Raw genomic sequence first — 10610 nt, 5'->3', positions numbered from 1 at the left:
TAGAGATCAATGACTCCATGTCTAGTTGGCAGCTGGTATCAAGCAGAGTGCCCCAAGGGTCGGTCCTGGGGCAGGTTTTGTTCAATATCTTTATTAATGATCTGGAGGATGGTGTGGATTGCACCCTCAGCAAGTTTGCAGATGACACTAAACTGGGAGGAGTGGTAGATACTCTGGAGGGTAGGAATAGGATACAGAGGGACCTAGACAAATTAGAGGATTGGGCCAAAAGAAATCTGATGAGATTCAACAAGGACAAAATGTACTGTACTTAGGATGGAAGAATCCCATGCACTGCTACAGACTACAGAGTAGCAGCCGTGTTAGTCTGTATTCGCAAAAAGAAAAGTAGGAGTACTTGTGGCACCTTAGAGACTAACAAATTTATTTGAGCATAAGCTTTCGTGAGCTACAGCACGAAATGCATCCGATGAAGTGAGCTGTAGCTCACGAAAGCTTATGCTCAAATAAATTTGTTAGTCTCTAAGGTGCCACAAGTACTCCTTTTCTTTTTGGTACAGACTAGAGACCAAGAGGCTAGGCAGCAGTTCTGCAGAAGAGGACCTAGAGGTTACAGTGGACGAGAAGCTGGATATGAGTCAACAGTGTGCCCTTGTTGCCAAGAAGGCGAACGGCATTTTGGGCTGTATAAGTAGGAGCATTGCCAGCAGCTCGAGGGACGTGATCATTCCCCTCTATTCGGCATTGGTGTCCAGTTTTGGGCCCCACACTACAAGAAGAATGTGGAATGTGGAAAAATTGGAAAGCGTCCAGCGGAGGGCAACAAAAATTATTAGGGGGCTGGAGCACATGACTTGAGAGAGGCTGAGAGAACTGGGATTATTTTGTCTGCCGAAGAGAAGAATGAGGGGGGATTTGATAGCTGCTTTCAACTACCTGAAAGGGGATTCCAAAGAGGATGGATCTAGACTGTTCTCAGTGGTACCAGATGACAGAACAAGGAGTACTGGTCTCAAGTTGCAGTGGGGGAGGTTTAGGTTGGATATTAGGAAAAACTTTTTCACTAGGAGGGTGGTGAAGAACTGGAATGGGTTACCTAAGGAGGTGGTGGACTCTCCTTCCTTAGAGGTTTTTAAGGTCAGGCTTGACAAAGCCCTGGCTGGGATGATTTAGTTGGGGATTGGTCCTGCTTTGAGCAGGGGGTTGGACTAGATGACCTCCTGAGGTCCCTTCCAACCCTGATATTCTATTATTCTGATACTATATGGATTGATTGTGCAGCTCTCCCAGCTCTGGGGGCAAGAGAATGGGACAGAGGTTTGAGCCCAAGTCTCTTGCACAGCAGTGCAGAGGTGCTACCACTGAGCCAACCCTTCTGGGAGATTATGGTGAACATGCAGGTAACACAGATCCACTTCCTTTAAAACTCTTGTCTATATCTGCGCAGTGAAAATGGCTGGGGGAAGCTCCCAGCTCTTCTAGTCGCAGCCTCTCCTTGCAGGAGTCACTTTTTAAAACAATGCAAATCCAGTTCTCTAACAAAAACCCAGAGAGAGTACATGCCATTTGGTAACTACACAGCTCTCAAGAAACTAGGTGTAGGCAATTCTCCAAATTCAATCTGACAGATGTTTTGCATGGGGGAAGGGTAAACAGGAAGGATGAGCCCCACACAATAAATAATCACAAGGACACAGCTCAGATATACATGCAGTGGTGCACACTCACATGTCTCTCCAGTTTTCGACGTTCATGTTCAGAGGCAACTATATCTTCTGGCTGATTTAAAAAAACAGAACAGGGCAGTTGTCAGATTCTGGTCTCTTGACAGAAGGAAGGAGATCAGACTACCCAGGAGGCCAGACAAGTTCCATACCTTCACTTCCCGGGCAGAGAGGCGGTGGACCACAGCCCGCACCCTTTCCAGCTCAGCCGACGTTTCATTGGCCAGGGCTTGGGATGGGGCGTAGTTACTCCATGACTGAGTAAGGGAGCTCCTGGTGTTGACCAGGTTTAGTAGCTCTATGCTCAACTCTTCGTTCTTAGCAACCTGCAAAGTAAAACAAGAAGGGAACTATTTAATTTCTTGAGATTTCCCCTCTCCTTCTCTCTGTGTGTATTATTCAGCATGCACATGCAGTTCTTTATATACAGTAAACATTCACTTTTATCCCTCTGGATAGCAGATTTTTTTCTCTCACCTTTCTGAATATGGTGGTGAACTATTTAATTCTCATGAAAAGGCAGGACTGGTATCATTGATTAGAACCAGCTAGAGAGAGCAGAGGTGTTGCTGTGTGATGTTTTTCCTTACACAGCTCTGCCAATGTCCCTCAATTCTCCCCTGCAGCATCCACACTATTCCAGTTCTGGAGTCCTCACACAGCTCTGCCAGTGCACCTCATTCATGACTTGCAGGTCCTCCTGCTAATCCTCTCCCTGACCCCCGCAGCTCTGCCAATGCCCCTCACTTCTGACCTGCAGTGCCCCTTACTATTCCAGTCCTGGACCTTTCCTAACCAAATTGAATGGTGTTACAAAAAATGGACAGATGTCCTCTAGGAATTAGGCTGATGCCACCCAAGTCATTTAATTTTTGATCTTTATTGTAACTGAACACAGACCTCCGGAAGTAGATTAACCCACAGCACCACCTAGCCATTCAGATTCAATGCAGTGCCAGTACACATTTTGGAAGGATAAACATCATCTCAACTAGAAAGGCTCAGTTACAGGGGATCTGGAGTGAATATTGAGGGAATTCATGTCTCAAGGGAGGATTAAATAAGAAAATGCTGATGGGGTTTTTGATTGGGGACAAGTTTGAGTAATTGTTACCAATGCACTGAATCCTGGAGGATGTGATGCTTTGGTAACCTTAATCATCCATTTCAATAATGGGTGATCAAAAGATAGCATATGGTGGGTTGAGGCAGTGACAGGAGGAGAAAAAAGAGACTGACAAACGAATGACAGATACAGCTGTAAAAGGAACAGAAGGGCTACATGAGATCTTGCTTTATGTGGATAGCTACAGGGAGACAGGACCAGGATTTGCAAAGGGCTATTTTGAGGAAGTCGCACAACGCCCCCCCCCAGTGCCCCTGAAGAACCCCACAGCACCTTCCATAAATCAGGAGAAGTGTTGTATTGATTTAGATGGACTACATGGGCCAAAGGTGTTAATGCAGTCACTGCCCAACATTAAACAGTGTTGGACAAGATCTGGGTTTGGTATACAGAGACCTCAGCCTGCTTAATACCATGGCAAACACCATTAAAAATCCTTTTAACCTTTTGTTAAAGACAAAAAAGAAGGACAAAGAAGTAAAGGGTTTGAAATGTAAAGTATGAAATAAGACTTTCATTGTAACAACATCCCCATTCCCTTTTCCGTTGGAGAGAGGTTTTAAAAGGAATGCCCACCCTCCTGGTCTGACACACTCTTAGATGGTATCTGAGATGAAAATAACTGCACCCTTGGGGCCAAAGAGAAGATGTTAGTTTAGATGGGCTGGAGCTGTCATTGTTGCTGTTGTTGTTATAATTCAATCCTGTTTCAACCCAGGCAGTGTTTGGGATTCAGCTGGAACTGGAAGAGATGACGATGTCATCAGGGTCCCTCTCTCTGGCCAGTCTGGATATCTCCGAGGACTAGAACGAAGAAGGTCTAGAGTCCCAGGAAACAGTGGGGATGGCAGCTATTATGGTGAAGCTCGCTCCAGTAATCCCTGTCTGTTCCTCTGTACTTTCCTCCCAAAGCCTCTTTCTTCAAGGACCCACAAGGGGTGTGATGGCTGGAATAGCCCATCTCCCCATTTTTTGTCCACCAATTAGGCCTAATATCTGACACATTGATTTTGGTTAATTGATTTCTGGATCCACATTTTCTTGTTTACCAGGCACAGTCCTTGAGCTATGTCAGGAGGCCTTTTGTTTCGGACTAGTTCAGTCTTTTTATCTCCCTTTTGTACCTTTCCCCATCATCATTTGTTATTATTGCGTATTGGGACATCTTATGAATTTATCTTCCTTCCTTCCTTCGTTGAGCTCACAAGGTAAATTTGTTGCCCAGTTATCACAATAGAAGTTTCTCCCTGTCTCCCTTATACAGCAATCCTGAGCCTTTCAGGGTGGATGGCCCAGTATGTAGCCAGTTTACATGGCCATTTGGGGGCCTGGTAATGGCTGATCTGCATACCGCCAACATCAAAATCCACACACCCACATCTGCAAAGAAGGGTAGGGCTGAGTGCCCTAACTGATATGAAAGAGGATTTACAATAAATTTGTTAACAGCCTCAAAATGAATGACTGACTCTTTAAAGGACGGACTTCTCCAAAAGGGCCATATGGCTAAAAAGGCCAATCCAGCCAATCTCATTTCCCTTGGACAGATACAGAGCAATTTGTGAATAGAAACACAGAATTGTTTTCATAATGCTTCTGAGACTCTCCCTGTTATTTACAAGAGCTCCTGAATGAGCTCACAGAGATGCTTTTGGGCCAAGCAGCCATGACAACATACTGGCAAATTCACAGACAGCTCATAATTAGAAGAGTGTCAGAGGCTCATTGTGTCCTGAGGACATCACTGGGGGTTTTGAACCTGAGACTGCTTTTGAAAAATCTGTACTGAAAAAATAATGAGCAAAAGCCACACATTGTGACTAGTCCTAACTAGCTAATTCAAAATCACTTGCTTCTGGCAGTGAGTCCAGTGGTTAAAGCAGAAGAAGTCAAGAGCCTACTGGTGAAATCTTGGCCCCATTGACTTCAATGAAACCAGGATTTCACCCTAGGTTTCTAATCCTGACTCTGCCACTGACTTGCTGTGTGACTTTGGGCAAATCACTTAATCTCTGTGCTGCTATTTCCCTAACTGTAAGATGGACCTATTGACACTTACCTCCCTTTGTAAAGTGCTCTTAAATCGTTGGATGAATATACTAAGTGTTATTACTATACCATTAAAACTAATTTAAATTTAAAAGGGATACCTTTCAACTTGAAAATCATATTTCCACATGAAAATTGCATACCTCCCATGGGTAAAAGAAACTAAGATTACTAAAAGAAAGTACCCCAAAAAATCCCTCTCCATTCATTCAGTATGTTTATTCTGACAATATTTTATGTCTAGTCAGTTTCACTATTCTGTTTATGGTCCATTACACATCCTGGTTCATGCACTAACAAATAAGACTCCTCTGTGAGGAGCTCACATCCATGCTCTTTCCCAGGCCCAGTAGGAGGATGTCCTCCAGCCACAGCAAAGTAGAAATTGAAGAGGCAGCAGGCAGCCATGTGCACAGAGGAGGAGGAGGGCAGCATCACTGAGAGCAAAGCCTGCATTGTGAGGAAAACTCAGCAGGTTAACAGGTCTCACTCACCTCCTGTTCATGTTCTTTGCCCAGGGCCATATAATTGCTTTTCAGAATGATGTACTCATTAGCCAGCTCCTTGCGATTGGTCTCCACAGTGTGCAGGCGTTCCTGTAGGGCATCATGCTCCCCAGTGACCTTCTCATCGTGGAGCTCCAACTCCAGAATACGGTTCTCCAGGGTCGGGATCTACAGTGTGCAGGAGGCACAATTCTACAACGGGAACTGGGTGGGGCAGTGTAACATTTCTAGGTTTTCACTTGGCAAAACAGGTTCTCATCAGGTTTAGCACATAAGTGACAAGTTTGGGAGTGCATTTTAATGCTCATGCAAGTGAAGGGAGAATGACAGCTCTAGCAAGAGTCAGGGACAAACTGGGTATTAAGTGCACACCAAAGATTCTAACCCTAGAGTCAGTATATCTGACAGAGGATGAGTATGAAGAGCAGCAGAGGTGGGTTAATGCATACAGAATGTAATGCAGTATTATAGTGTCACATACCATATTTTTCAGTTCAAAGTTCTCTGCCACATACTTCTCTCTCATTTTATTTGTCTCAATCTGGAGATCAATGAGGTCCTTAGAAATCTATGAGACACACAAATAAGACTGCACTGTAATCTCAGGTACAGAAATCCACAACAGGAAATTCCAGTCTCCTGAAATTAGGGCCTACAGGACATAAGTGGGGTTTCAGGGACAATGAGACGAAAGATTTCTTCAATGAGAGGTAAGATTTCTTTTGAAATCAGAGATTGTTTACCCTGTAGAATCTGTTCAAGAGTCTCTGACTCCCCCTTCACTGCAAAGGTGGTATGTGCCTGTTCCAGTTTGCCAAGGTAATGCCAGACTAGCCAGCCTGACAAGTTGTATGAAAAAGAGAAGCCCTCGTATTTATGTTTGCAATCTATGGGCCAAATCCTACAGTCTTTATTCAGTCCTCACTCAGATAAATGTCCCACTGAAGACAATGGTTATTCTGCCTGAGCAGTGACTGAATCGGGACTAAGTATGTGGCCAAGAGAAAGCAGACTAGCTTCCAAGAATGGTCGGATTTAGCAGCGTTAAATCCAAATTAACCCTGCACCCGTCCACACAACGGAGCCATTTTTTCGACAAAGCGCTCTTAAAACTGATTTCTGTACTCCTCCCCAACGAGGGGATTAGCGCTGAAATCGACATCACCGTTTCGAATTAGCGTTAGTGTGGATGCAATTCAAAGGTATTGGCCTCTGGGAGCTATCTCACAGTACACCATTGTGACCGCTCTGGACAGCACTCTGAACTTAGATGCACTGGCCAGGTGTACAGGAAAAGCCCCAGGAACTTTTGAATCTCATTTTCTGTTTGGCCAGGCGAGGTTATCAGCACAGGTGACCATGCAGTCCCAGAATCGAAAAAGAGCTCCAGCATGGACTGAACAGGAGGTACTGGATCTGATTGCTGTATGGGGAGAGGAATCCGTGCTATCAGAACTACGTTCCAAAAGACGAAATGCCAAAACATTTCAGAAAATCTCAGTGGCCATGAGGGACAGAGGCTACAGCAGGGACACAATACAGTGCCGCGTGAAACTTAAGGAGCTCTGACAAGCATACCAGAAAAACAAAAAATCAAATGGACGCTCCAGGACAGAGCCCCAGACATGCCGCTTCTACACTGAGCTGCATGCAATTCGAGGGGAGGCTGCCACCACTACCCCACCCTTGTCCGTGGACTCCGATGAAGGGGTACACTCTGCCATGGCTGAGGATTTTGCAGATGGGGAAGATGAGGAGGAGGAGAACAAGCTTGAGGAGAGCACACCGTTCTCCCCGACAGCTAGGATCTTTTTATCCCCCTGACTGAAATACCCTCCCAACCCAACAAAGCCAGAGAAGGGACCTCTGGTGAGTGTACCTTTTTAAATATAATACATGTTATAAAAGCAAACTTTTTTAATCTTAAAAAATTAAGTGACCCTGAGGACTTGGGATGCATTCGTGGCCAGTACAGCAACTGGAAGAGTCTGTTAACGTGTCTGGGGATGGAGCAGAAATCCGCCAGGGACGTCTCCATGAAGCTCTCCTGGAAGTACTCTAAAAGCCTTTGCAGAAGGTTTCTGGGGAGCGCAGCCTTATTCCGTCCTCCATGGTAGGACACTTTACCACACCATGCAAGTAGCAAGTAATCTGATATCATTGCATGACAAAGCCTGGCAGCATATGGTCCCGGTGTTTGCTGGCATTCAAGCAACATCCATTCTTTATCTCTCTGTGTTATCCTCAGGAGAGTGTTATTGTTCATGGTAACCTGGTTGAAATAGGGGAATTTGATTAACGGGACATTCAGAGGTGCCCGCTCCTACTGGGCTGTTTCCTGTGGCTGAAAAGAAATCCACCCCATAGTTAGCCACGTGGTGGGTGGGTTGGGGAGGGCCATTGGTGCTGAGCTGTTCGCGTTTGGCTAGCAGGGATCTTCCCTGATACCAGCCAGGCGGTGGCGGGAGGGGAAAAGCGAACATCCCAGAGAATTGGATGGGGGAGGGGGTTAGTTTGGTTTCTGCTGCTGCATGTTAACAGGAAAACTGCAGCACTAAATGGCCAACTCAACGGGCTTTGCTTGGTATGGGAAAGGAGGGGGCTGCTGTTATGAAGGTTGCAGAAGCCGAAAGACTATGGCTTACCATGGCCGCCGGCAAGCCGAATTCTGTTACCCGGCCCTGCATGTGTGATCTCTAAACACCAAAGCTGCAGGCACTCAATATAAGATGCAAAATGCGACCTTGTACCAAAATCACATGTACTATGGAATGTGAATAGTATTGTTCACTGTGAAAGAGTATAGCCATTGTTCTGTAAAATGTATCTTTTAAAATACTTCACTCCCTTTTTTTCCTCCAGCAGCTGCAAATGTTTCAAGCCTCCCTCCTCCGTCCCAAAGGCTACCTCAGATAAGGCGGCGAAAAAAACAGATGCGCAATGAAATGTTCTCTGAGCTCATGCAGTCGTCTGGCACTGCTGTGTGGAGGGACACAATAGCAGACTACAGGACGGTGGCCGAAGAACATAAGGAGAGGTGGCGACAGGAAGATCAGAGGAGGCATGAGGAAACCCTGAGGCTACTGCGCGATCAAACGGACATGCTCCAGCGTCTGGTGGAGGTTCATGAACGGCAGCAGGATCACAGACTGCCGCTGCAGCCCCTATTTAACCACCCTCCCTCCTCCCCAAGTTCCATAGCCTCCTCACCCACACGCCCAAGAACGCGGGGTAGGAGGCTCCGGGCACCCAACCACTCCACCCCAGTGGACAGCCCAAGCAACAGAAGGTTGGCATTCAACAAGTTTTAAAGTGGCCTTTTCCTTCCCTCCTACCACACTCCACCCGGGCTACCTTGTGAGTTATCTCCCTATTTTTATACTCAATTAATTAAGAATACATGTTTTTTAAATGATAGTGACTTTATTTCCTTTGCAAGCAAGCTGTGATCGAAGGGGGGAGGGTGGGTGGCTTACAGAGAATTTAGAGGCAACCAAGGGGGTGGTTTTTCATCAAGGAGAAACAAACAGAAGTGTCACACTGTATCCTGGCCAGTCATGAAACTATTTTCAAAGCTTCTCAGATGCACATTGCTTCCTGCTGTGCTCTTCTAACCGCCCTGGTGTCTGGGTGCGCGTATTCAGCAGCCAAGCGATTTGCCTCAACCTCCCACCCCGCCATAAATGTCTCCCCCTTACTCTCACAGAGATTGTGGGGCACACAGCAAGCAGCAATAACCATGGGAATATTGGTTTTGCTGAGGTCTGAGCGAGTCAGTAAACTGTGCCAGCGACCATTTAAACGTCCAAATGCACACTCTACCACCATTCTGCACTTGCTCAGCCTATAGTTGAACAGCTCCTGACTACTGTCCAGGGTGCCTGTGTACGGCTTCATGAGCCAGGGCATTAAGGAGTAGGCTGGGTCCCCAAGGATAACTATAGGCATTTCAACATCTTCAACAATTATTTTCTGGTCTGGGAAGTAAATTCCTTCCTGCAGTGGTTTAAACAGACCAGAGTTCCTGAAAACGCGAGTGTCATGAGTCTTTCCCAGCCATCCCACGTTGATGTTGGTGAAACGTCCTTTGTGATCCACCAGTGCTTGCAGCACCATTGAAAAGTACTCCTTGCGGTTTATTTACTGGCTGCCCTGGTGGTCCGTTCCCAAGATAGAGATATGCTTTCCGTCTATAGCCCCACCACAGTTAGGGAATCCCATTGCAGCAAAGCCATCTAGTATGACCTGCACATTTCCCAGAGTCAGTACCTTTGATAGCAGCAGCTCAATGATTGCATTGGCTACTTGCATCACAGCAATCCCCACAGTAGATTTGCCCACTCCAAATAGACAACTGACTGACTGGTAGCTGTCTGACATTGCAAGCTTCCACAGGGCTATTGCCACTCGCTTCTCAGCTGTAAGGGCTGCTCTCATCTTGGTATTCTGGTGCTTCAGGGCAGGGGAAAGCAAGTCAAAGTTCCATGAAAGTGCCCTTACGCATGCAAAAGTTTCGGAGTCACTGGAAATCATCCCAGACCTGCAACACTATGCGGTTCCACCAGTCTGTGCTTGTTTCCCGGGCCCAGAATTGGTGTTCCATGGCATGAGCCTGCCCCATTAACACCATGATCTCCAAATTGCAGGGGAATGCGGTTTTAGAGAAAAGTGTGTTCATGTCCTCATCACCGCGCTGCTGTCGCCTCCTCACCTGGTTTTTCAGGTGATGGTTCTGCATACACTGCACGATAATGCGTGAGGTGTTGACAATGCTCATAACTGCTGTGGTGAGGTGAACGGGCTCCATGCTTGCTGCGCTAAGGCATCTGCTCCTGCTCAGGCAATCCATGGAAAAGGGCACGAAACGATTGTTTGCCGTTGGTCTGGCGGAGCGAGGGGCGACTGACAACATGGTTTATAGGGTTGGCTTATAGGGAATTAAAATCAACAAGGGGGTGGCTTTGCGAGAAACAGAATGGCCCCCTCAAGGATAGAACTCAAAACCTCAAAGATGGAACTCAAAACTGGGTTTAGCAGGCCGTTGATTTCACGGAGGGAGGGAGGAGAAAATGAATACAAAACAAATCTGGTCTATTTCTTGTTTTGAGCCACTTCGTCTATCTTTATACATCTTGCTGACAGCAGACTGTGCAGTACGACCACTAGCCATCGTCATCTCCCGGGTGCTCGGCAGAAGACGGTGCAGTATGACTACTGGCCATTGTCTTCTGCTGGCTGCTGATT

The 10610-nt window shown here is 46.4% G+C and overlaps 1 protein-coding gene across 3 annotated transcripts in view; it reads right to left on the bottom strand.

Annotated features, from left to right (window-relative positions):
• CCDC78 (coiled-coil domain containing 78) overlaps positions 1 to 10610 on the bottom strand; it is a 59160-nt gene that overhangs the window by 14038 nt on the left and 34512 nt on the right. For all 3 annotated transcript variants that reach the window (XR_005295218.2, XM_038418553.2, XM_038418546.2), the window contains exons 4-7: positions 5848 to 5934; positions 5355 to 5534; positions 1838 to 2011; positions 1690 to 1740 (exon numbers count right to left, since the gene is read on the bottom strand). Coding sequence is in view for 2 of the 3 variants with exons in the window: in XM_038418553.2 (XP_038274481.1) it covers positions 1690 to 1740; positions 1838 to 2011; positions 5355 to 5534; positions 5848 to 5934 (492 nt within the window). In the remaining variant the exon portion in view is untranslated. The remainder of the gene's footprint in view (positions 1 to 1689; positions 1741 to 1837; positions 2012 to 5354; positions 5535 to 5847; positions 5935 to 10610) is intronic.

The sequence above is a fragment of the Dermochelys coriacea genome, chromosome 10, assembly GCF_009764565.3.
Source record: "Dermochelys coriacea isolate rDerCor1 chromosome 10, rDerCor1.pri.v4, whole genome shotgun sequence".
Taxonomy (NCBI): domain Eukaryota; kingdom Metazoa; phylum Chordata; order Testudines; family Dermochelyidae; genus Dermochelys; species Dermochelys coriacea.
The sequence above is the reverse complement of the archived record's forward strand: the minus strand, read 5'-3'. Positions and strand labels throughout refer to the sequence as shown.